Source organism: Topomyia yanbarensis, chromosome 2 (genome assembly GCF_030247195.1).
Source record: "Topomyia yanbarensis strain Yona2022 chromosome 2, ASM3024719v1, whole genome shotgun sequence".
NCBI lineage: Eukaryota > Metazoa > Arthropoda > Insecta > Diptera > Culicidae > Topomyia > Topomyia yanbarensis.
In genome coordinates, this window is record NC_080671.1 from 89,326,693 (window position 1) to 89,351,788 (window position 25,096).

Here is a 25,096-nt window from a genome sequence, read left to right on the forward strand (position 1 = left end):
AAATCGGCGGCAAAGCTGTACACAATTTTTCCTACGCATACTACCAATCGCTCAATTCTAAGACATGCTCAAAGAAAGTAACTTGAGCCGTGAAACATGACGGAGTTTGACAGAAGCTATCGCTTCATTTCAAAACCATCGTTCGATTTTTACATTGTAATATATTTAAATGTTTTTATTATTAGTCGCATAGATATGAACTTCATATGTAATCAAATAATTTTTATATTTTTTCATTAATAAATTAGTTCTTTAAAGGTAAACAATGTATTAATTTAAAGACCTAATTCTGCTTTGTGCAATATTCTCCGTGCACAAAAAAGCTTCGAAAACGACGCGAGCGACGCCTTGTGATCGTTCCATCAAGCAGAGTCAAAATCAAAAACAGTCGAAGCAAAAAAGCTCACCCAAAATCCAAGTGTCATTCGTCCGCCGGTCCGGTTGTTGTTTTGTTTTTGTTCAGAATACTATAGCTTCTTTGTGTTATAGAAAATTAAATCAGCAAAATTACAAAATGTCCCACAACCACTCGCACGGCCATGGAGGTGGCTGCGCCCACGAGGCTCTCGGAATCGACGACGAGCTAGAAATGGGAATCCAGTACAGTTTGTACGAGAAGATCGACATGATTAACGTGGAGTGCTTGAATGAGGAAACGGAAGACTCCGGTAAAACGGTGTTCAAACCATACAGTCAACGTCTGAACTTTGATAAGTTCGTCACCAGCGATGCCGATGAAGAGCTGCTATTCAATATACCTTTTACGGGGAATGTTAAGCTCAAAGGCATCATCGTGGTGGGAGCGAATGACGATAGTCATCCCAAAAAGATGAGATTGTAAGCTTGGTCTACTTGCTTGGCTGACGTTAGCTCCGTGAAACTGAACTTTTACTATTTCCTGCAGGTTTAAAAATCGACCAAAGATGACGTTTGATGATGCTGGAGCACTTTCCGATCAGGAATACGAGCTGGAAAGAGACTCCAGTGGAACTATCGAATACGCCACTAAGTAAGTTGGTTTGATTTGCTGACACGATTTATCTACAATAGGCTCTGACAGGTATCCCCTAGGTGAGAAGTCCAGAAACGTGTTTCCGACAGTCATTCGTATCGCTCGCTAGAATCAGTATTTTGACAAGATAGGTTTTGGGACATGATGTAGAATCAATGTCTGGGATGTAATGTACACTCAAGTTTTTTTTTACGCGGTTTTTTTTTGCGCGGTATTTTACGCGGTTTTTTTACGCGGATTTTGAAATTTACGCGGTTTTCATTTACGCGGATTTTGAAATTTACGCGGTTTTCATTTACGCGGTTTTTGAAATTTACGCGGTTTTCATTTACGCGGATTTTGAAATTTACGCGGTATCCATCAATGAGGTTCCCTTTATCGCGGATTCTTAAATTTAAGTGGTCTTCATTTACGCGGTTTTCATTTACGCGGATTTTGAAATTTACGCGGTTTTCATTCACGCGGATTTTGAAATTTACGCGGTTTTCATTTACGCGGATTTTGAAATTTACGCGGTTTTCATTTACGCGGATTTTGAAATTTACGCGGTTTTCATTTACGCGGCTCGTATCCCCCGCGTAAAAAAAAACCTGAGTGTACAACCAACGCCTTGCTTTTAGCAAGCTTCATGACAAAAGATTTATCAAATTCATTTCTTTTTTTGGAGTGAAACCTCCGTTCTGCAGTTTAAGAAAATTAGTGCATCAAATGGGGCATATAATTTAGTTGAATGAGGTGGGTGTTTAGTCAGATCTGACTACTCGTTAAATCTCAAAAAAATAGATAATGACAGCACTAGCTAAAATTTTCCTTAAGCTGCATGCTACAATAAGCAAGAATTATGGCAAAAATTCATTTCGACTGCTAACGTAAAGGATTCTGCGATACAAACTTTAAAATGTTTTTTTATTTTTCAAAATCAATACAATGTTACTTAGTCCGGTCTGACTAAACACCTATGTACTATATATGAAAAAATACGTCTTCCTAACAGTAGAAGGCTTAAGATCAGTAGTAAATAAAATCATTTTTGAAAGTTGTTTTCGAAAAATATAATCGTTTCAGTTACATATTACTTGTCAAAAATTACCAACCCATTTCTTCCCTATTTAGAGTTGTCACCTTCTCTTCTGTGCACCACCTATCGATTCATTTCCCTACGAACTACGGAGATAGCAATACCACGGTATACTACATTGGACTGAAGGGAGAATTCAGTGAAGCTCATCACCACGGCGTAACAATATGCACCTACGAGTCAGCACCAAACGTGGCGGATCACAAAAATAATGTGTTCGATTCAGTTGGCCATCAGATTCAGTAAGCGTTGTAATGTTGAAATGATTTGTAATTTTTGATAAGTCTATTTATTTTTCGATCTTTAAGTTTGCTCTTGTGTCTTTGAAATGAAAGAAATTCTGTTGTTGGGCTACTTCTACTTTCTTATGTCATAAATTTTTATGCCATCGCTTATCACGATCAATAGAAATTTAAATATTTCTTTCGTTGTTATTACTATGCTATACTATTATTATACTCTTCTGTGTGCACAAGCAGAGCCTCCATGTTTTCCACAGAAAATATGACATGTGCTGAAACAGAAACTCTCGTACTCCATCACCGACAATAGCATTGTTTGGTATAACCTGATCAGGTCTTCTGGGTGGGCACCTCACCATGCTCCGGTTATTGTATGGAGAAAGTTGTTCTGTTTCAGATACCTAATGTGACATCCCCAGGTTCCTGTAGAGTCGAACCAGACACCGAGATATTTGAAAGTTGAAACCTGAGCAATATTTTGACCCATTAATTGAAGCTGCGCTGGTTTACGCTTCCTTGAAAATACAATTATCTCAGTTTCCTCCGTGGAGAACTCAACACCCAGCTCGAGGGCCCAAGTAGACAAATTGTCGAAAGTATCTTGCAATGGTCCTTGCAGATCGACAGCTTTGGGACCTGTAATAGAGACCACACCGTCATATGCAAGCTGCCTTAGCGTTAAGGAATTGACAAGACATTCGTGTCATTCCCGTAAAAGTTATAGAGTAGGGAACTTAGGCATGAACCCTGGGGAAGGGCCATGTAGCTAATTCGCGACGTCGATAAATCACCATGCGAAAAGTGCATGCGTTTTTCAGACAAACAAGACGATGCTGGTGCAGCTTCTCTGAAAGAATGTCGGTAGAAACGGAACCAAAAGCCCCCTTAATATCGTAGAAAACTGATGATATCTGCTCTTTGTTGGATGAATTTGCTTTGAGAGTAACGCAACACAATCGTTCGTCCCTTTGCCTTTACGGAAGCCTAATTGCGTATCTGACAGTAAGCTATTTGCTTCGACCATTTACGGATAAAGGCATTTCAATCGGTCGATACGAGTTGTGGTCGGAGGCTGGTTTTCCTTGTTTTTGAATGGCGATGCCACCAGTAATGAGGGACAATGTTACCCTCAAGAAATTTATTAAATAAATTCAGCAAGCGTCGTTGTTTGGCAAGTTCTTTAACAAATTAAATTTGATTCTGTCTGGCCCTGTGGCATTATTGTTACATGATAAGAGAGCAAGTAAGAACCGCACAATATAATACGGTGTTTCGTTCGTGTTATCGTGAGGGGACGCCAGGGGGCAAAATTCGAACAAACCTTGGTGAAATTGAATATCCAACGGTTTGAATATTCCTTACTCTCGTTAGAACTGTTTTGGTTTCGCAAGTGCAGGGCTGTGCCCCAAAGAGTGCTCATCGATGTTTCTCTCGTTAGCCCGTCAACGAACCGGCACCAATAATTATGTCTCTTGGCATTCGTCTAAGTTTTCATTCGCGTACTGTCGATAGCTAGCGGGTAGCCCGTCGTCCCGGAAAGTCTTATACGGCCTTCTCCGCGTACACGCCTGAGAACTCTTGGTCCCACCACGGGTTGGAAGGAAGCCTGCAAAAGTTTGCGTCTGGTACGCGTTCAGTCTGAGCTTGAATAACAGTATCCACAATCAAGCCAGCCAGGAACCCGTACTTTTCCTCCGGAGGAAATTCTTGTGTGGGCTCGATTTTGTCAGATATCGCGGACGCGTAGATCATTCAATCAATATTTCGTGTGAGGTGATACGAAACATTGATTGTTTTCGATAGCCCTAAACTGTTAGAATAGTAATTACGATTGGCAGATGGTCGCTGCCGTGAGGATCAGACTACCTTCCATATGCAATCTGTAGTGTCTACAGATATGGTCAAGTAGGCTAAGAAATGGATTGCTAATAAATCATTCATTCAGTGAGTCACTCTTGGTCGTATCTGACGTCTTAAGTCTGGGTTATTACATTGGCGACGAGCGGGAGCTTGAAGAATGCGCTGAGTACTCAAGAATTTCCTCGCGGTCCAGTTTTTCCATTACTAATTGGGAAGAAAAATACTTTGACAGAATGTCCCTAGTAAGTATTTAAAATATTTGAAATTTTAGTATAAACCGTAATCAGAACGATCCGTTCGTTTGATTGGCTTGTTTATGATGGGACTCAGGTCCATCTGGAATCAGAACGATCCGTTCGTTTGATTAGTTTGTTCAAGATCGGACCAGGTCCATCCGTAATCAGAACGACCCGTTTGTTTGATTGGCTTGTTTATGATGGGACTCAGGTCCATCTAGAATCAGAACGATCCGCTCGTTTGATTGGTGTGTTTAAGATGGGACGCACGTCTTCGTAATCAGAACGATCCGTTCGTTTGATTGATCCTACCATATGGGTCCCAGGTCGATCCGTAATCGGAACGATCTGTTTTTTATTAGATTTTCTTCACGTCAATGAAAAGAAGTTTTAATAAAACACACCCTTGACAACCTTTGCTAAGAAACATAAAACATAATAATTATGCGATGGTTACTATGATATGTATTCTGGGTAGAAGCAGAAGGACGCTGTTCAGCAAATGATTCGTAACCAACATAACCTGGACCGAACCCACTTATCGCTATAGAACCGCACTAAACAAAACTTTAAAAAACGGGATACAAAGTGCTGGACCAAGGCGAGATGTTAGGTACGCACTAAATATATAAGTCGTTTGACAACCACAGTCCACTTCTGACTAAAACTTAGAAGAAAAAAAACCTAATGAAGAAAACTAATTAAATTTATATCATAATCATATTATAGATTTGGAGATTAACTGGGTTCACGTACCAAATATCTCTAATGCGATAGACATATGGATGAGATGATGAAAATTGGTCGCACACTTCAGTTCGTTAAAGCTCGGATTTAAGAACTACGAAACAAGCCTACATCTGATTCGAAAGATGTTTGTGAGAGAAGGTTAAGTGTAACAGCTGTTCGGGAAACCATTTGGGGAATTACTCACGTTCTGAGTCGTGCCGGTTATGTGGAAACTCGAACACTTCGTAACATATTGTAAGACTAATCGGAAAAGATCCTCAAAACAACTCGGAAAAAGACATACTTGGAGTTGAGCCATACATTTGTCTCAATCAAAACCGACACGCAACTAGGAAACAGGAAAATATTCGAAAAGTTCATGATATTACAGAGAAGATCGAAATCCATTATTTGTTTCACATAGAAGGAAAACAATCATTTGTGATTGACGTAGGTGGAATCAAGATAAAGTTCATCAATACAATTGAACAACAAATTGATCGAATTTTATAGTTAAAATATCGTTCGAGTTTAAAGATATGGGATGACCCTCTTCTTCGCACATACTTAGAATAGGATATTCTCAAAAAATTTGATTATCTTCAAAGATAACTTATCCGAATACCTGACGAACAAAAGAAAAGAAAAGCGTTGGAAGATCCAAAGGAAAGGCTAAATATTCAAATAGGATGGGCGATCATGTAGTTATTTAAAATAGCACCACCGACACAAATTGGCAACAAATTTCAATCCATATGTATCCCATACGATGCTGAAAAGAACGGGACGAAATCGAATGTGAAAAAAATGGCAGCAGGAGTTGAGCAGGGCAGGCATGTAAATAAAAAAAAACACCTTTTCCACCAAATCCGTGTGAGAAGCAAGAGAACAAGATAAAGATAGAACTGAAGCAGGATTGGTGAAACCAAAAGCCAAACTAAGAAGAGTATTTAATTGAACGTTTATTCAGTATATGAATGTAATTATAATTGAATAATAAAAGATTGAATTACTAATAAAATGAAGAAGAGATGTAGTGTCTACAGATATGGTCAAGTAGGCTAAGAAATGGATTGCTAATAAATCATTCATTCAGTGAGTCACTCTTGGTCGTATCTGACGTCTTAAGTCTGGGTTATTACACAATCTAACCGCAGCGATGCCAAGCAGATCGACAAGTCGCTCGGACACGCTGAAGGGACAGGAATCCGTGTAATTTGACCTGTGTTCAAAATGATTGAAGTTGTTGTAAAGCGCATGGAATAAATCGTATTATCGTCACGAAGGACATGCTGAATAGAGTCACAAGGTGCAGTTAAAATGGCTGCCGTCGTTTCTGCTTCTTCTTTTTATTTCATCGTCGAAATCAAAACTTTGCTTTAGCGCGCAAGACAAAATCGTTTGTAACTTAAATGCCTTATCTCAGATTGCTTATGATGTGTACCCAAAAATGGGTATAAATTAGTACATCACGACAATGGACCTAGCTTACTTCGATGGAGAATTCCTCGGCGAGAGAAGTTCTACCGAAACCGAACCAACCAGCCAGGATCCGAGGTCTGTCCGTTGATTCCGGTGGAGCAAGGCGTTCGATTCGCTGGTATCATGACGACCCGGTGTCTCGTTGCGATCTGCTCAGTCTAGTCCCCGACAATGAATCTTGCTTACGCCGACGAAGAGCGGGGATCGTTCCGGCGATAACGTATACTGCTTCCTACGCTCGCGATTCGTACGACCATCAGCCGGTACGTCCTGTACAGTTTTTCGCAGTTCCGCGTGGTTTTCAAAGCCTCGCCCCGCCCTGAACCCCATATCACAGTATCGATGTCGAAACACTAGCTAGCAGACGTATCGGGCTGCTTCTCGGACCGCCGACGTTTGGCATGATCCTCGCTATCCCGTTCGTTGCCTTCACCGACCTTTTGCAGGCGTAGTCGACATGGATGTTTAAGCACAACCGGTCGTCGTTAAGTTTTCCAAGTTGAGTGCATCCATATAGGCGGAATCGCCCGGTGATTTCTCGGGCTTTAGCAGCATCACCAGCTTTTGTACCTTCCACATTTCGGAGAAGTTGTCATCGTCAAATCATTTCTGTTCACCATCCTGAACATGTCCGGATATACCGGGATCACAGCTTTCAGCGTCACGTTTGGAATCCAATCCGGACCGGGGGCTGTCTACTGCGTGGTTCTAGTTTCCCCGGCATCGTTGAGTCCAATCCGTCACAATCCTTCTTGTTAGATCAGCCGCATAAGCGTTCTCGGTTTCGGTGTCCGGTCGAAGTGCCTCACACTCTCCAGTCCATGTTCACCGACAGAGAAGGACTCCAGAATGTTGCGTCGATGATAGACTCCCTCTCGTCTCTTCAAAATGTGCTCACGGAACCTTCATTGCACGGTCGAATGTCTATTTTCACTGGAGCTTCCGCAGGATACATCTTCTTGTGTTGGTTACTCCACCTGCCCACTTTACAGCCCAGGCATTCAAGTCACCAGTAATGACTACCGGCTTTCGGCCGATCAACTGCTCGGTTAACGGTTCCAAAATTAGGCTGAACTGCTGCACTATCCACCTGGTAGGTGCGTAACAGCTGCACACGAAGACACCGTTGATTTTGGCGATCACGAAGCCTTTTGCTTACGAGTTTTCTGAAGTTAACTCGGAGCCTCGCTTGATCCATGAAATGGCTCGACCCTCCTTTCCTTTAATTCCCGTCACTTCTTTTGCTTTCAGTCATTCTCTCCATCTATTACGCTATATAGATCCTCTAGATACTTGAACCCGAGCATGAACCATATTGTCCCCAACTCGGATATTACCCAACGGTAAGTTACCGCAAGGCATTTAGTTCTGGTTTCTGTGAGCCGTCGAGCTCACATTTTCCTGAGCTAATTAGCTTTCATTTCAGTGATCCATTTAGCTCCTGATACCATGAGCTATAGCGCTCCGATTTTCGTGAGCCATTTAGTTCCCAGCTTTGTCGCGATCTACTCGAATAGTCCCCGGCGGTAAACTCACCTTAATCCGACTGAGAGTCCCCCGGCAGCGGAATTTCTCCCGAAACTGATCTCCTTTTTTGGAGTCATTTAGCTCCCAAGCGATGAAACTCCGACTGAAAAAAGCCGGTGGTGGAATTTCTTTCGGTACTAAGTTCGGTACCGATGTTCGTTTCGTGAACTAATTAGTTCTAGGCGGTAGACCTAGACTCCACAACCAACCAACCGGTTGGTTTCTAAGTCTTGCCAATTTTCACTACAAGGAAATATTCTCAGAAGATAACTTTTGCAAAAGAAACTTAGAGAATTTTATTTAAAATATTAGGCACATTTTTGTAGAATTTCAATTAAATATTTCGGTGGTGGGGGGCTTGTCCTCAAACTCCGCGCTACTACGCCACTGGTGGGAGCTAAAATCACCTTAAACTAGCCTCGGTGCGGGAAGGAATTTCGAAATATCGCAAAGCTGTCGGTGGCCAACTGAGGCTATAGGGGGAATGTAGGCAGAAGCAATGGAAAGGTTCTAGTTTGGCAAGCAATTTCAATGCCTGGTGTCGAGGGCATGTCGAATCGATTGAAAGAATAGCACTTTTCGATCTCAAAAAGTACTCCTCCGTAAGAGTCCTGTAGATAATATTGATATCGTGGAGGTTGAGTTTTTTTCTGAAGTGTACTTCAAATGATTAATCAAAATTTTAAAAGAATCAATTTTCGGGATATTGCTTCTGCAATTCACCTGTAAAACAGTGATCATATCCGTGACCTCTTTCGATGAATTATCCATCGTAGGATACAATCGCTGATAGGAGGATCCATTTTGCAGTCAACCGCATCAAATTAACAACAGTTTAACAAGATACGGTCCACAATGTCAGAGAAATTTATTAAGCCAGTGCTGGTTTCTTTCTCTGGCTGAGATATGGGAATACTTGGGGTTTTTGATGTCCCAGGAAGTGCTCGAAAATCCTTTTCTGAGCTCAGGTTTCTAAGATCAGGAGCTGCTTGCTTCGGTTTTTCACCATTGCTTCTTCGAGCAGTTTTTTGGAGGACCTTGAAGAGACACTGTCTGGCTTTTACATGAAGGTTAGCAGAGGAAATGTTTATCCTATTTCTATTGTTCCCTTGGGTCATCAGAGTCGCATTCGTCACTAGACAAGTTAGTATAGATATTCATAGAGACCGGTGACGTAGCTATCATTAGCAGTTCTGCAAAAGACCGCTTAGAGCGTCCCTGAAGAGGACGCTGCAGTTTCTCCTCGCGCTGATGGTACGTGGAACAGGTCGGAAGATCAAGTGGATTTTCTCTACAGTTTACAGGCAATTTACAACATCTCTTCCACATGTTTCCCACTATATTTCCCACAACGAACCTGATTGCTACAATAGGAAGATGTGTGCCCCAGTTGTTTGCAACTAGTACAGTCCATGACCAGCGGTACAAAAAGGCGAACAGCGCACTGGCGGCTCCAAGGCGAGGGGGCACGTTCCCCCCACCTATTCAACCAAACCTTAGAGGATTCCTTAAGGAACATATAAAATAATTTCTGTGTTTCATTTGACAAATTTTTCGCCACACTCCACGCCTACCAGGAAATGCGTTTCCAAGATTTCATTTTCCAAATCGTGCGTCAGACACATTTTTTCAAGAAGGCGTGCCCCCCCCCCCCCCCCCCCCTTTACCATCCGGCTGGAGCCGCCTATGCGAACAGGTAGCCGCACCTTGTCAAAATGGAGGTAGTTGGGTAGGGAGAACCCTGCGAAGGTCAACCCGATAGGAGTCTAAGTTGACATATGTTCTTTTCTCGTCATCTGCGACTGCACTCCAGTATCTGCACTGGCTGAAGCATGGGGTCTTTAAACCAACCAAATCCGTAGGTCAACAGATCCGCGCTATTCAATCTCTAATTGGAAACGATCCCACATATTTCCACCCGATTAGCTGGTACATATACTCTGCATAATTTACCTGCTTCAAACTATTTACCGCCATCCGAATTTTATCAGGGTGAATTTTCGATATTTCTGTCACGGCTGAACATCGTTCTCTCAGAACTCGAGAAATCTAAAATAGACTTAAAGACTTTTTGTCTTTGTTCTGGAAGAAAATCACGCCCAGTCGCGAAGCCTGGATGTCTGGATCGGAGGAGTTGATTTTATTTCAAGTTCCCTCTTACCCTCTTACCTTACCCAGTGCAGGATACTAGAAGCAGAGCTGCAAATTTTCAACAGTTTGTTTTGAACTTGAAGGAGGAAAAATTCTCAAATCATGCCCTACTATGTTCAATTTGCAGTTGTTCGTTTCCATTATTCATTCAAACAGCCGACCTGCTCAATCATTTTCCATTCATTTTCAATTTCATTGACCCGGTGAATATCTCTTTACTGGGGTATTGGCTAGGTTTTTCAAGCAAAACTACTCTGGACATAGTTCTTACTGTCTATGTAAGCATGAAAACGCAAAACATGACGACATTTAACCTAAACTGGCCTCTACAGAGCAGATGAAGACGTACGATTCAGTTATGAAAATCCCACTAACTTGAAAGTGAATGATTGAGGGAGGCTTTGAATTTGAATCATGGTTGGGTTTTATTGAACTGAAAGTTGGCATTTGAAAATGAAAATTTGGGTTGTATACCATTCCCCCGAAAGCCATTTCCCAGAAAGCCATTCCCCAGAATTCCTTTCCCCAGAATGTACCATTCCCCAGAAAGACATTTCCCAGAATGTACCAATCCCTAGAAAACCATTATCCAGAATGCCCCATTCCCCAGAAAGTCATTCCCCAGAATGCCCCATTTCCCAGAATGCCCCATTCCCCAGAAAAGTTATGGTTTTTATTTATTATTTGTGGTTAAGCCAAAGGTTTACGCATACCTAATTAAAGAAACTTATGCGGTGTTAAGCTGCTGAGGATGTGCCGTTCGAAAGCGGCGGCCTCTCGCAAGCAAACCTGTTATCCTCTCGTATAGCCGGTTTACTCGAACATAGGACTTGGTTCCTTCTTTCAAACATGAGCAGTTCTTTGAACTTGTACGCCAAGCAACTCTTGCACGCAAACTTGTGATCTTTTCGTCTGCCCGGTTTATTCAAACATATATGTTGATTCCTTCTTTGGAGCTTTGGTTGAATCCATATTAAGATCGAAATGAATGCATATTTTGACAAATGGTTTCGTGGGTTTTTAGAGCATTTATCTTTCTTTTGTATTGGGAATGTTTCGTACGCAAATGTACGATTCACCCGATTGCTCGGTTTACTCAAATAGGTTGAACTAAATACATTCGAAAGTATTTTCATACCTTACGCCAAATGGTACTTATAGCACAGAGTTACAGACATAATACTCGACAACAATTATTCGTCAATGTTAGCGATCATTTTGAATTGAATATATTATTAGTTAGGACTGTTATCGCATTTGCGATTATGGCGCCACTGACATATGTGCAAGTATACGGGAGATATACCAATTACTCCTGGGCCTGAGGGTTGACTAATTTGTAAATGAGTGGTTGGAACCGTGTATAAAAGGTGTAGCCGAATTGGCGCTACGATATTTTTGCAAGGAGCCGCCGCTTTCGACGGCTTATCCGTACCAGCTTAACATCGTGCATCATGCATCAGCTCCTTGACTTAGGTAATGTACAAAGTTTTTGTTTCGCCACACAACCTTACTTACATAACACTGTTACATTATTTTGGATCCTAGGAAGGGGGCTACCGCTTTCTATGGTTGTTGTTAAATGGCACTGAAAAACACGCCTGTACTGAATTTTACGATTTGTCCTATATGTATGTTTATATTAATATTAAAAGAAAAGTAAAAATATTGTTATTGTCTAATGCTGCTACCAGTACACTTTTCGAGGGGAGCAATATGGCCAACATAATGAAAAAATGTTTTGATTACCATCAAAAAAATTTCCCACTTCAAAAAAAATGTCTCGGAAATGGTTATATCTGTGGAACGAACTTATGAGCATTGGTTCATTCTGGATATGGTTTTCTGGAGAATAGTTCTTTCTGGGGATAACATTTCGGTATTTTAGCTTCTGTGGAATGATTTTTCGGGAAAGTTAGTTATTCTTTATTTAAATTCGGAATAAATAATGTCATCCTAACTTCCGGTTTCAACACAATGCAAATCATTTCAAATGTGACCGAATCGAAGAATGTCGTTCGATGGAAATGGGAACGAGTAGTACGTTTGAAAAGATCAAATCTATAAAAAAGTTAAACTTTTCTGGGGAATGACTTTCTGGGAGATGGTGCATTCTGGGGTATGGAATTCTGGGGAATGGTACATTCTGGGAAATGACTTTCTGGGGAATAGTATATTCTGGGGGATGATATTCTGGGGAGTGGAATTCTGGGGAATGGCTTTCTGGGGAATGATTTTCGGGGGAATAGTATACAATCAAAATTTGCACTACTGACTAGAAGAGACATTGATGGGAATGTAAAATAATTGCAGTACTTACGGTACGGTCCAGCAGCAGATTGGGAAACTCCCAAGCTTGAAAAATCAATCGAAGCAACCCAGTTTTTTGTTCTAAAACTTCTTGGTTGGTGGCCTTTTCTCTTTAGTGAGTAACGGTAGGAACTGTTCCTTGGGGCACACATAAACAACATTGTCCAGGTACCATGGATGACCGACGATGGGCTAACAAAGCAATATTACCTTATGTGAAAACGTATTTTTACTGTTAAAACGTACGGGAGAAACCGATAGCGAAATGTAAAAGCGACCTGTCAAAAAACGAGAGCTCGCCTATTTCGTACCCCTTGTTTGTTATGTTATTCGGAGAGAAATCGTTCTCATAATTTCGAAGAAAATCATTAAATAACAGGGAAGTTTAGTTTTCATTATTATTTTATTTTTTTTAATCAGCTTTCCATAATAATTTCGTACATTTTGCAATTCCAGTATAACTAGATATAAATAAATGATAATAGTACAAACATTATACAAATAGCTAACGTTATAACAAACAAAATAGTTCGTAATAGTAAAAAAATCACAATAACAAGATTACGCGACTGCACATTAGGATAACTGATATTATAATAATTACATGTCCTTTCTGTAATGCAATTCTCAAATTTATACAAATGAACCGTATGTAAATAGACATTATGTAGCAGATTGTATAAAATAATATTTCTAATGTGAGCTCAAAAATAAAACGAATCAACTAGTCCCAATGGTAAAAACTGGAATTTCGTTCATCGGCGAATGGCTAGGCAACAAAGAAATCAACCTTCCGCGTCTCAATACCTCCCTGCCGTCTATACCATATAATAATTAAAGCATTCCTAGTACAACACCAATTCAATGTCCTTTCAATATTTGCTCAAGCTTAAAGCAGTGCACTGACTGCATAACTTCTCTTATACTAATTATTACTTGTTCGTTTATCGTTTTGGAACACACACATACACACAATGAATTTTCTTAATTTGCTGGCTTACTTATTGTTCCTGGTCTACTGTTTTTTTTCTGTCTCTTTCTTAATGATTCGATATGCGGAGTAATTTCTTAACAGTTCGTTTGACGACATTGACCAGTAGTGTGTCAGAAACAGTACATGCTGGATAATAATAACGCTGCAAGAACAACTAGTTGAAACTGTTGAAAACCGATCTTCTCCTAAATAGATTTCCTGTCGGTACCACTATGGATTTATGTATGGCTAAACAACGGTCGCAACACATTTAAATTCAAAACGACTGAGACCAACACGAAAAGTCCCTATAATCTATGGGTATCTGCGGAGCTCAACTGTATTGCTCCTTACGGCTCGATGAAATCTAGTTTTGATTCCCTTTTTATGCGTTTGAATTTCCAAAGAGAAAAATTGCTCTAATTTCGGCACACTCCACCAGACCAGTTCCATTTCCTTCGAGGCAAAACCTGGTGCCGTTGCAAGGAGTGTGCCGGTTTATCTGGTCTTTTTTTCCTGTGGCTTCCTATTGTTTTGCTTGGCTTAAAATGGCTAATACGATGAGTATGCTAATAGCTACTAAATATAACAGTTTGTTCGATTTGATTTGCGAATACACATACACTTTTGATTGAGTTTGTCAGGAGATATTTTGCTCAGCAGTGAATAATCTGATTATGAGATGGAATAACATATTGCAATCGAAGCTTGTAGGGTTCAAACAATATTAAAGCTTGATTGATTGTTGGAAAATGATTAAACATTTAACAGTTCATAAATTTATCGAGTTATAATTGTAGCAGTTGTTTCCACTCATACAAGAAATTTGAAATTTCACCCCAAATTTTCTGAATTTGCCACAAATACATAACTAGACATCATTTACTTGTAGCTCTATTGAGTTTCGTTGTTTCCGCTCATCGCAAACTGTGCTACTCCGAAGAATCCTGATCAAATCGATATCTGAGTATACCCTCATAAAAAACAGAAGATAATTACCTCTATCCGTGCCCTCGATTGATCGGTATGCATTGGAATGTTACAGTTTTCAAATTAGACAAAAGATTACAAATAATCGGGATAAAAGTGTCAAACTGTTCATTACAAAAAGAGCTATAACAATTGATAGAAGCCATCGACAGCAGATGCGGAAAACAACAAACAGTACCCTACAAGTTATATAAAATATGGCATTCATTGCAAGTCGAAAGCTGAAAACATCGATTAATGGCTTGATAAATTATTCGTTGTATCACCGCCGTTCAAGGATTGGCTCACACTCACATCACGCTTCCGATTGCTGAGCAAAGGGTGAACACGAAATAATTGCCACACTTACAACTGATTCTAACTGCTTTTCCCACTGCACAGAAATGAACCAACCTTTGCACAGTTTCTATTTGAAATGTAAGTAAGATTTACATTCTGAGAATTTCGTATTTATGTCATGTTGCCACCAAGATGGAAGTGAGTAAATTGGTGATACAACTAGCAGGACCGGAGTTTTACACCAGAAAATACAAATTCGGAGTAAATGGTTGTAACAAACAAACGGTATAATTTCGAAATCCACAATACCGAAAGTCTCCAAATAGACTTTCGGTATTGTGAATTGAGTGGTAAAATGGAAAACAAATATTTTAGCTTCAGATCACTATTCTATGAATTGGCTGGAATGATATAAGAATATTCCGAAGCAGTTTTTTTCTCAAGGACAGTTTTTCTATGCATGTATTTTCCGTTGGCTTCTGTCCGCACTGAGTACCTATCACCGACGCCAGAAAGATGACTTCATCATCTAGACCCTAGATATTGGCCCATCAACACATGGACCAGGAGCACCGGCTTTACTTCCCTTTTAAAGATAGATGGTACCACAGATTCAACTACCTCGGCTGAGACCAACTAGGGAAGGAAGTCATGTTCACGCTGCGTTGAAAATTGTGTTTTCTCCGTTGAATACACGAGTTTGATTAATAAATTTGTAAATGTGTTACAATAATTTCGGGTTCACCCTTCACAACGAAGCGGTACCGTGCCCTGGTTTTGCACTTTTGAAAAGAAACGTGCGCTTCTGCACGAAAGTGCACAGTACCTGCTCGTCCATCGAAACATCCAAAATATTCTCACATTCTCACGTACACACAAACACGAATGCATTCCTCTGGAAGCTATTTAGGTTAACGAACAAAGAAAGCGCTATTTACACTGATGAATAGTTCCATCATACATACCAATGAAGTGTATTTTAAAGGTGAGGAAATGCTATTGCTTTCTCGTTCGTTTTTTTTTTGGTGCATTTACGATGTAATAAATGCTGCTTTCCGTGTTTTTCTTTGGTTACTAACACAATCAAATATGACGTTCTTCCTCACCTGACAAATGCACTCATTGCATACATACTACTGAGGGTGACTAACACGAAACAACGTTAGTGAACTTAGTATCGGGAAAAAATCAGCTCTTTTTTATTCAAGCGTTGTTGATATTTCAAGTTACCTTCACTCAGTTTCTCATCTCATTTCAAAAAACGAAACAAAATAAACATCTTAACTATAGGGTCTCCTATGTATAGCATAATCCTTCTCATCTATATCTCAACCGTTATTCACACTCTTGAAAGAGAGAAAAGAAACGAAAAAGAAAGAACGATGTTCAATAATTTAATTCGTCAAACATTAAGTTATCTTAGATTAGTTGTTGCCATAACATCAATTCAATTAATCACTATGCAATATGTAAATAATTCCCGTTCGTTTTTTGTTACTGATTTTGATCTAGTCAAACGAAATGAACATTGGTTATGCGATGGTTGGATGGGGTCCGTTAGTAGGTTGCTAATGATTGATTTTGTTTTTTTTTTTCAGGTTAGGAGGAGCTGTTTGGTGTATTTGGGTTAGACTTTACGTTCTCTACTAGGTTCATATCATGATGCTAAACCGAGGAGCCTGATTGGGGCTTGCAAAATGCACTACTGCAGACAATAGAGTGTTAGAAAGTTGGACTCCCATGCGATGCGATTCCGATACTCTAACATAAATGGAGACACGCACATATACATGCCTATATATATAGCAGTCTGCCGGGGTTGCTTGGATGCTTGCTTGATTCGGTGAGACACTCAGGAGTATGCGGTTATTGTGGTAGTGGTAGTAATAAAATGACATTAGCAGTTGCTATGAAGTTGCTCACGCACCTACAAAGCCGTACACCTCGAGCACTCGTATCTCGAAATCTCCGTTGGCGCACAGCGGCGGATTGTTGAACGTTTGGCAGCGGTCCGTCTTGCCAAAGCGAATGTTCTCGTCCATCCAGATTGCTTGTCCCTCACTGGAATAATAGTGTTTTCATGGCTGAACGCAATACTGAAATTAAAACTTCTTCAACGAACTTACCCGCCCCCGATCGTTATCATCTTGGAATCGGCGGCCATAAACAGCTCGGAACCATGGCCGAGTCCTTTGTCACCCTCGATGCCGACCCAGGGATACTTTGCGCGCTCAGGATAAAGGGAGAACAGAAACGTTTCGCCGGTGCCGAAATACGCCTGCCGCTGGCCACGGTCGTCCTTCAAGTTACGCTCGAACCATCGTGACGAGCAGTAGGCACCAAACACCTACAAGGAGAAAACGAAATTTTAGACACGGTTTTCGACATAATTCTAATTCGTTAAATTACCTCATTGTTACAGGTTTTGATCATCAGCAATGTCGGTTCGTGCTGCTCGACTCGTACGTAAAACGTTGTCAGTGAACATCCATGCTCCTCCGTTGTGTACAGCAGTACGGGCTGATACATTGTTATTCTAACTGGCAGCCAGGACCAAAGTGTAAATAGCTGTCGAGTTGGAAAACAAAAAGGTTAAGAAATTTTTTTTTACATGTCGTTTTTACGTTTTTCAGTAACACGTTTCATACAACACGCCGTTCTTTGTTAGGGGAAACTTTTATAGTTAACACGCAGTTTAAATATGCCGTGGTGTCGTTTTCAATTCTAGCTGGGAACAAAAAACCTCGCCCAATGGAAGCTCCAGTATGTCAAACACCTACCACCTACGATTACAGACTGTTTTTCGAGAGGATGTGCAAAAAGGATTTTGCCATAAATCAGGAATGGTTAATTGAATCAATTGAGAAGAAATTGTAAGAAATGATCAGTTAAGAAATTTGCGTTACGATTTCGTCTCATCAGAATCCGACATTAACTTAGTGACAGAACTAGACCCCTAGTCAAACTTGATGTCTCGCAAGAAAAGGAATCAATTTTAAGCTAGAATGATAACATCGGGTGTAGGATTAACCGACTATGACCGAAAAAATACAGATTTTCAGTTATATTTCAGGCTTCCTCGATTGCCCCAGCGATAGCGGGATATTTCCCGAATTAGTCGACATCCTCCAGTTTCTCCGCAGAACATAGCTTTAACTGGCCTCTCCATCGGCATTCGCATTACATGTCCAGTCATTACAGTTCAGCCTTGTGTTGTTGGCAGATAGGTAAAATAATAATTTATATGTTTGCGCCATTCTGCATTTTCTAATTTGCAAACCGAGAATTAAGGGGAGCGTCTGGTGTAAAGTGCTCAAACCGAAAGATATGTTGTTTTACGATTTTTAAGGCAAGACAACAATGGATCTTTTGTGTAATGTTAAGATTTATTTATACACTCATTGCGCATGAACAAAAAATTACAGCGAAGCAGAGCCACTCATACGAGCGCTCCGAGTAGACGTGCAACTATTTTCATGTGGAGAAGTGCGGCGAACACAATAACTCTTGATAAAATTGCCTGAAACAGAAAATTCAATAAGATTTGTAAGGCTTAGATTTGTAGTTACTCGATAAACAAAAAAAGATGGATGGGTAATGTCTGCGACATAACCGGAGAGATGTAGAATACATACATACTTCAAATGTGTTGATAATCATCGGAATTTTCGGATAAAATGTGACTTGGGCGAGGAATATTTCAAAATATTCTTTTTATAGGAATGATGGTAGTCCGGGCTGTTGTCCTGCATTCGATTCTAACATAATTTGTGTGGGTGTAGGTCGTCAACCGGATATAATTTTACCATGCGTTGTATATTTCACATTACAAATTAAACCAGACAGGCCTTCTTTTGAACTTTTTGTTTTCACGAGCAGTATTTCTTGTTACTTTCAATGGCTAGATATTCACTGCTATCAGGTAGACGAGTGCACCGGCGCCGGCATGCTCGGCGCAGTGACCCTTTCTCAGCAAACTTTTTTGCTTTTCCTTCACCAAGCAAGCGAGATTTTTGCTTTTCCTTCACCTTTTCTCCTATACCGCGACCAGACTAGCGTATGTTATTTTTCTTGTTTATTTGACACGGCTCAATGCATTAGCATAACTGAGCCGTGGGTCCTTAATGAATTTTAAAATGTGTAAAAAAAATTAAATTCACTTTCATGTGTCCATCGGGTCCTGTTGACGCAACTTGCTGCTGCGTGTTGAGATCCTCTTTCTTGGTGGTGAAAACTGAGGTGCGTTGTCTGCCGCACCTTGGGAGTCATTCGATCTGTCCTCTCTCGTATTTTCGTTCACGTCCATGTCGTCATCGGTACTGCATTCATGACGTTCACGGTCCGACGTTCTTGTTGGTTTCTTGTACTTACGGGTCGCTGTTGTAAATCCTTCGTCATCGGTATTTGATTCTTTATTGCTGGTGGTGGTTGTTGGTTTAGAGATATTTGGTGTAATCGTTGTTTCTTCGCTGTTTGAAATAGCAGTTGGTTTGGTATTGTTTACTGCCTGGTCCGCAGTCGTTGGTTTAACAACCGGTTGTGGATTAGCAGACGATGATTGTATACCGGTTTTGGTCATAGCAGGTGGGATTTCCTTAGCAGTCTCTGCGCAAGGTTTTCCGTGGTGTAGCAGCTGATCACAATACTGGCATGTAGGAATTTGCCCTGGGTACGTAATTAGTGTTAGTTGAGAATATTGAACACCTCCAGGTGATGTGGATGTGAAAGTCAAGTAAGGAGGAATATGTTTTGTCGGGCGCATTCTCACCACACGAACGCCGTTCCGGGGTCCTGGGAAGAAGTTCCTTCAAGTATCTTCCGTAACACTATTCATCTCTCCGCATTTTGACATGACTTTTTTGATAATGGAGTCGCTAGTACGTGGTGCCAGGTCATGCATCTTTATTTCAATACTGTCAACATCTACATACGTCGGGATACTGTATAAAATGTCCTTAAATTCGACGACATGTTTCATGTTGTTCTGGGAAGCAAATGATTCTGCTTGACTAATGTTTTTGAACATAATCAGTACCGCATGGCGTAAATGATGGAACTGCACCGCCTTAACTTCTGCTACGTTGAGCCTCATGTACACTTTCAACATTTGCTCCACTTCACGAATTGACTTCACGAATTACCGGACTTTTCGAGTAGTCAACAGCAACACAGTTTGCCCGCAACGGGACATACTCTTGCTTTGTATTGTGACTCATTGTTTGTTCACGTTTCACACCCTAGGTAAAAGGAATCAATTTTTGCCTTTGCAAATAGACCAAGCGGCGCACGGGTAAATTTGATTACTTTCCCTGCTATAGCAGCGGAGCGATTTCTAGCGTCTGGACTGAGCGAGATGAGAAACCGAACTGAGACGAGCGTATGTTGCCAGTACGACGAATAATTCCGCACTCGCATACGACCCCCGGTTTTGTACTTGGTTCAGTTTGCGTTCGAAGCCAAATGGGCAGGCCAACTAATGAAATCGTTTTACTTCATTGTCAAAGAGGAGGAGCTTCTAACAAAAACTTCAAAATTTGCGTCTCGGTACATGTAATTAGCGGGAAACAATAAGGAATGAGCTTCAGTAAGATTATTAAAAATCGAAGTTTTTCGAGGATGTATGCTAATTTCGACACATCGGAAATAAAAATAATAATTGGTGAAGGAAATGATGTTCAAATTAAATTTTTGGTTGACGCATTGATAGCGCTGGAAGGGCCAATAAGTTTTCCAAAGAAAAGCTTCTCTGGGTAAGAGATTTTTGTTCCAATTCCAGCCTATAAAATATTGTTAGCTCGTCGATTAATTTGTCAACTTTCCCTCACTTTCCCACCAATACCTTTGTTTTCTTTCTTCAGTTTTCGTAATCTCGTTCCCATACGCTTTTCAACATGTCCGACGCATTCTTTCTTCCGTACGATTATCTCGTCCCAAAAAAAACAAGAACCATTCACAGACGCTCACATATACATAAACCGTCAAGAATGGAATGAATGCTTGAGCCCTTCGCTATCATCCCCGGCATCTACACCCGCGATCTAGTAAACATGATGGCATCACAATGATAAAGTGAATGTCTCAGCTCCTATAAATTTTCAAACGCTGTCTCAAGCTTGAACCTAAAAACTCCCGCACTCGCGCGATCATGAATCGGTCACTTCCGGATGTGTCCATCCTTGATATCAGCAGACTAGGTCCATGCCTTCAATTGGATCAATTAAAAAAAGAAAGCTCTCATATCCTCCGGGCACCACGTTACATGGCGACATGACCGAGGACTCTAGTGATATGGGGTAACTTACTCCCTGTCAGAATGTGAATTGTGCACCAAAAACTAACTATCAGAATGAAGGTCCGCGTGACCTTCCAAGAACGCACGCGTATATAGGAAATGCCACACGGTTACAAAATCCAGTCTTGTACACGCGAAGTCACACGATCGCGAGCACACGTGACAAACACGTTAACGTACGAATGCCTAAGCCCTTCGCTATTAACAACGCACACCTACGTTCGCGCAAACTTAATAACACCCCGGCAATAAGGAGAACGTTTTAGCACTCACGAAGTTTCAAATGCTGTCTCAAACACGAACCTACAAACGTCCGTTTTCGCGCGCTCATGAATCGGTCACGCCCGGAAACCATTACTCTCTGTCCTATGTTATTATGTCCATAAATTCAGTAGGACAAAAAAATAAAATAAAGCTCATATCCACTAGACAACACGTTCCATACCGACATCACCGGGCACTCTAGTGATATGGAAGATCTCACACTCTTTTAGCATCTTAGCAGTACACCAAAACATAAAGTATTAGACTCACGATCCGCACGCGATTATCCAAGAACACGCGCGAATATGCGAAAGGCGCACGGTTATAAAATAGAATTTATACACACTAAGTTACATACACGTTAACACATCAACATACAAACGCACACGCGATCGAACACTTAACTACAAATGCTCGAGCTCTTCGCGATGATACACGCGATCGCGAGTCCCTACGCCCGCACATACCTGAACCGTATATTGAATATCACAATATATGGTAGGCGACATTGCCTGTCTCGTCTGCAAATTGTAGTATGTGATTCTGACGGGGAGCCCTTCCGAGAACCTAGCTCTACAGCTCCAGTAGGACAACTCTCGAAAAAAATACACCAACCTATAAAATATTGTTAGCTTGCCGATTAATTTGTCAACTTTCCCTCACTTTCCCACCGATACCTTTGTTTTCTTTCTTCAGTTTTCGTAATCTCGTTCCCATACGCTTTTCAACATGTCCGACGCATTCTTTCTTCCGTACGGTTATCTCGTCCAAAAAAAAAACAAGAAACCATTCACAGACGCTCACATATACATGAAGCGTCCTTAACTCTTGGCGTAATATACTAGACGACATCAGAGTCTTTCAATATTTATTGAAACAACGTTGGAAAGTTTTATGTTGGCGCCATAATAATCGAAAGAAAAAGTAAACACAGAGAGACTCTCATTTGGACTTCCGCCTATTTCACATGTTGGTCTAGAGTTAAGCGCCATCGTGGTGCGCTGCGCTTAGTATCTCAGAAACTGCCGGAGATGGGTACCTTCCGGGTCCCAGAAACATGACAGGGAATATGATTTTCACCAAATCCTTTCTGTGGCGTATTCTCAGATAGATATAGATTGGAATTAAACAAAGAAAAAAGAATCGATTTTTTGAAACGGAACCCTTAAGTGTTCGGTTGGTGCATCATATTGACGGCTCTGACCGAGATGAGCTGTAAATTTTCACCTTTTCAAAGTAGAAGATTTTTCAGAACACAGTTTCTTCGTTATTAATGCATGTTATACAAACTCCAAATTTTAACCCATTATAACCCAGGGGTTTCACAAAGTGAGCCAAATGCAGTGATATCTTCAATTCCACCAAAAAATGTATCAAAGATTATGGGAAAAATAAAATCACCGCTTAAAATGGTTTTGAGAATGAAAATATCTCGTGCAAAAATATTCGTACGTTTAAATAAAAACAACCAATTTTAAGTTGTTTGACATATTTCTTCGGATTTTCTGATAGACAACACTTCTTTTACACCTGTAGGAACATTTTGTCACATAATGGAATTATTAGCACGAATTCCAACAATAAAATTCAATTAAATGTATTGCTTACTTTTCAGCCGCCATTTTTCCCAACTATACACTGTTCAAAAATGTAAACAAAATTATAAAAAAAATGGCAGTTGTCTTGTTTCACAATGAAATATGTGGTGCAATAATCCCATTAGTGCAATAATAAAGCAGATAGATGCCAAAATTCTGCAGTAAATACGCGTTAAACGATGGATAGTTCTGCGTATGAAATTCATACGCTAGGATATAATGGGTTAATACAACATTGCTGAACATATTTTTGACAAAGTAGCCTAAACATCAAATCCTTCTGTAAAGTATAATGGAAGTTATTAACGTACACAATCTGTCGCGGCTGCCAAAGCCGATATTTTGAAACGGGACCGCTGTATTGCAAGCTTAAATGTATTCTACATTGAAATAGAAAAAAGTTCGAGTTTCGGAAAAATCTCATATTTGTGTGCAAAAAAAAAATCATTTTTCTGTGGTCCATCGACAGGCTACACATATTGTGCATTCTCATAAGAAAAATCAAATCAATCGTTGATTAGTTCTTGAGTTATCGTTTTCTCCAATTTATAACGCGGTTTCGAGGAAAACGCTATTAAAAGGTGTACCACATCAAATTACATTACGGATAAAACGTTGTTGAAAATTGAAAACCCATTGAGTATTTTCTCTTGAAAATTTGGGTAGAAGTAGTTTACAGTGTATTGTTTACACTGTATTTTCATTGCAGAGAGTTTTTCGAAAATTTTTGCCGATAGAGTGAAATCTGCGTGTGGTACGGTAAATCGTCGCTGTTGTGCTATCTTATGACAAGCGCCATTTAGCACATTTCGAGAAAAACGATTTTTAAAGTTTGAGACTCAATATCTTGAAACTTATAAATGGTATAAACAATCCAAAGAAGACAATTGATGCTTCTATCTATTCTGCATTAATCTCTCAACTATTACGAAGATCGGTTGACTATGTTGCGAGTTTTTACTATGAATGTAAACAAAAGTCGCACTCACACGTGTCATTGGCGTGTATTGATGACAAAATTTGTATGACGTGTCATAATCGTGCATGGAAAATTTTCCATAGAAAAAAATAACCATTTTTTACTTTTATTCATATTTTTGCGTTCATATGGTCTACAAACAATCGGTGAAATGCATTTTGAAGGAAATGAGTCTGGGAATCTAGAAAAAATGTTATTTTTGATCACAGTGTTGCCAAATATGCTTTATTTCCAGTTTAAAACTAAAACTGTGTTTTTCTCACAACTCGTGTAATTTTCTTTTGAAAATGTTTATGCCATTGTGTTCCTCAGACATTTTCACACATAAAAACACCTAAAAGTTCAATACTACTTGAGCAAATCCCTGGATACAGTGATTTGAAGCAAAAAAACTCACAATTTCTCATCATGTTTCTCGCTATATCTAAGTAACCAAGTAGAATTTCAAAATTCTGAAAACGCCACTTTGTAGAGATTTTTCAAACAAGTAACGTGGCATACCTAACTCAGTTTACCCCAAAATGGCGTCTGTCATAAGATAGCACAACAGCGACGTAATACGCGCGAGAACTGCATGGCTGTTTAAAACAAAACAAGTTCAGTGTGGCCACGGAAATTCTGGGAGACTATTCTAGAGGTTCAATACTAACAGTAAAGTTGATAAAAAAGAAATCGATTTTTTGCCCACTACACCAGACGCCCCCTTGAAGTTCCAAGGAAGGTTGTTTTTTCAAAAATTTTCATGAAAAGCCAAAACTTTGGGTAATTTTTGGTTCTGTGTTGAAGCGCAATATTTTTTGAAAATTTGTGCAGTTTAATGGCACAAATTTTATGAAAATAATGCTTGCAACATTGATCTTGTGTCAAAATGTTTTGTCTGCCTGACAAAAACATGAACATTCATAAACCGAACACAACTGTAAAGTTTTGGTGGAATCCATGGCGGTCATGATTTATAGTCAGCCGCCCCCTAATTTGTTTAAAAAAATTAATTCTTCCAAATTTTTTCAGTGTTATTGGGATCACAGGAAAATAGAAGCCTTTTTTAACGGCAGAACGAAAACAAACAAAAACGTTAAGCTACCATATGCTCT

At 40.1% G+C, this 25,096-nt stretch overlaps 2 protein-coding genes across 6 annotated transcripts in view; one reads left to right on the forward strand and one right to left on the reverse strand.

Annotated features, from left to right (window-relative positions):
* The first annotated feature begins 414 nt into the window (after positions 1-414).
* On the forward strand, positions 415-2,397 carry LOC131684000 (PITH domain-containing protein GA19395). Its single transcript, XM_058966452.1, has 3 exons — positions 415-837; positions 905-1,009; positions 2,126-2,397. The coding sequence occupies exons 1-3, from the start codon at positions 515-517 to the stop codon at positions 2,334-2,336; spliced, it is 639 nt and encodes a 212-aa protein (XP_058822435.1). The 5' UTR covers positions 415-514; the 3' UTR covers positions 2,337-2,397.
* An 11,173-nt stretch (positions 2,398-13,570) lies between these two features.
* The window catches only part of LOC131678795 (GTPase-activating protein skywalker), a 190,423-nt gene continuing 178,897 nt past the window's right edge, over positions 13,571-25,096 (reverse strand). For all 5 annotated transcript variants that reach the window (XM_058959112.1, XM_058959109.1, XM_058959111.1 and 2 more), the window contains 4 exons: positions 17,279-17,437; positions 16,996-17,216; positions 16,797-16,930; positions 13,571-16,215 (listed from right to left, as the gene is read on the reverse strand). In XM_058959112.1, the coding sequence (XP_058815095.1) occupies positions 16,205-16,215; positions 16,797-16,930; positions 16,996-17,216; positions 17,279-17,437 (525 nt within the window). In that variant the 3' untranslated portion in view covers positions 13,571-16,204. The remainder of the gene's footprint in view (positions 16,216-16,796; positions 16,931-16,995; positions 17,217-17,278; positions 17,438-25,096) is intronic.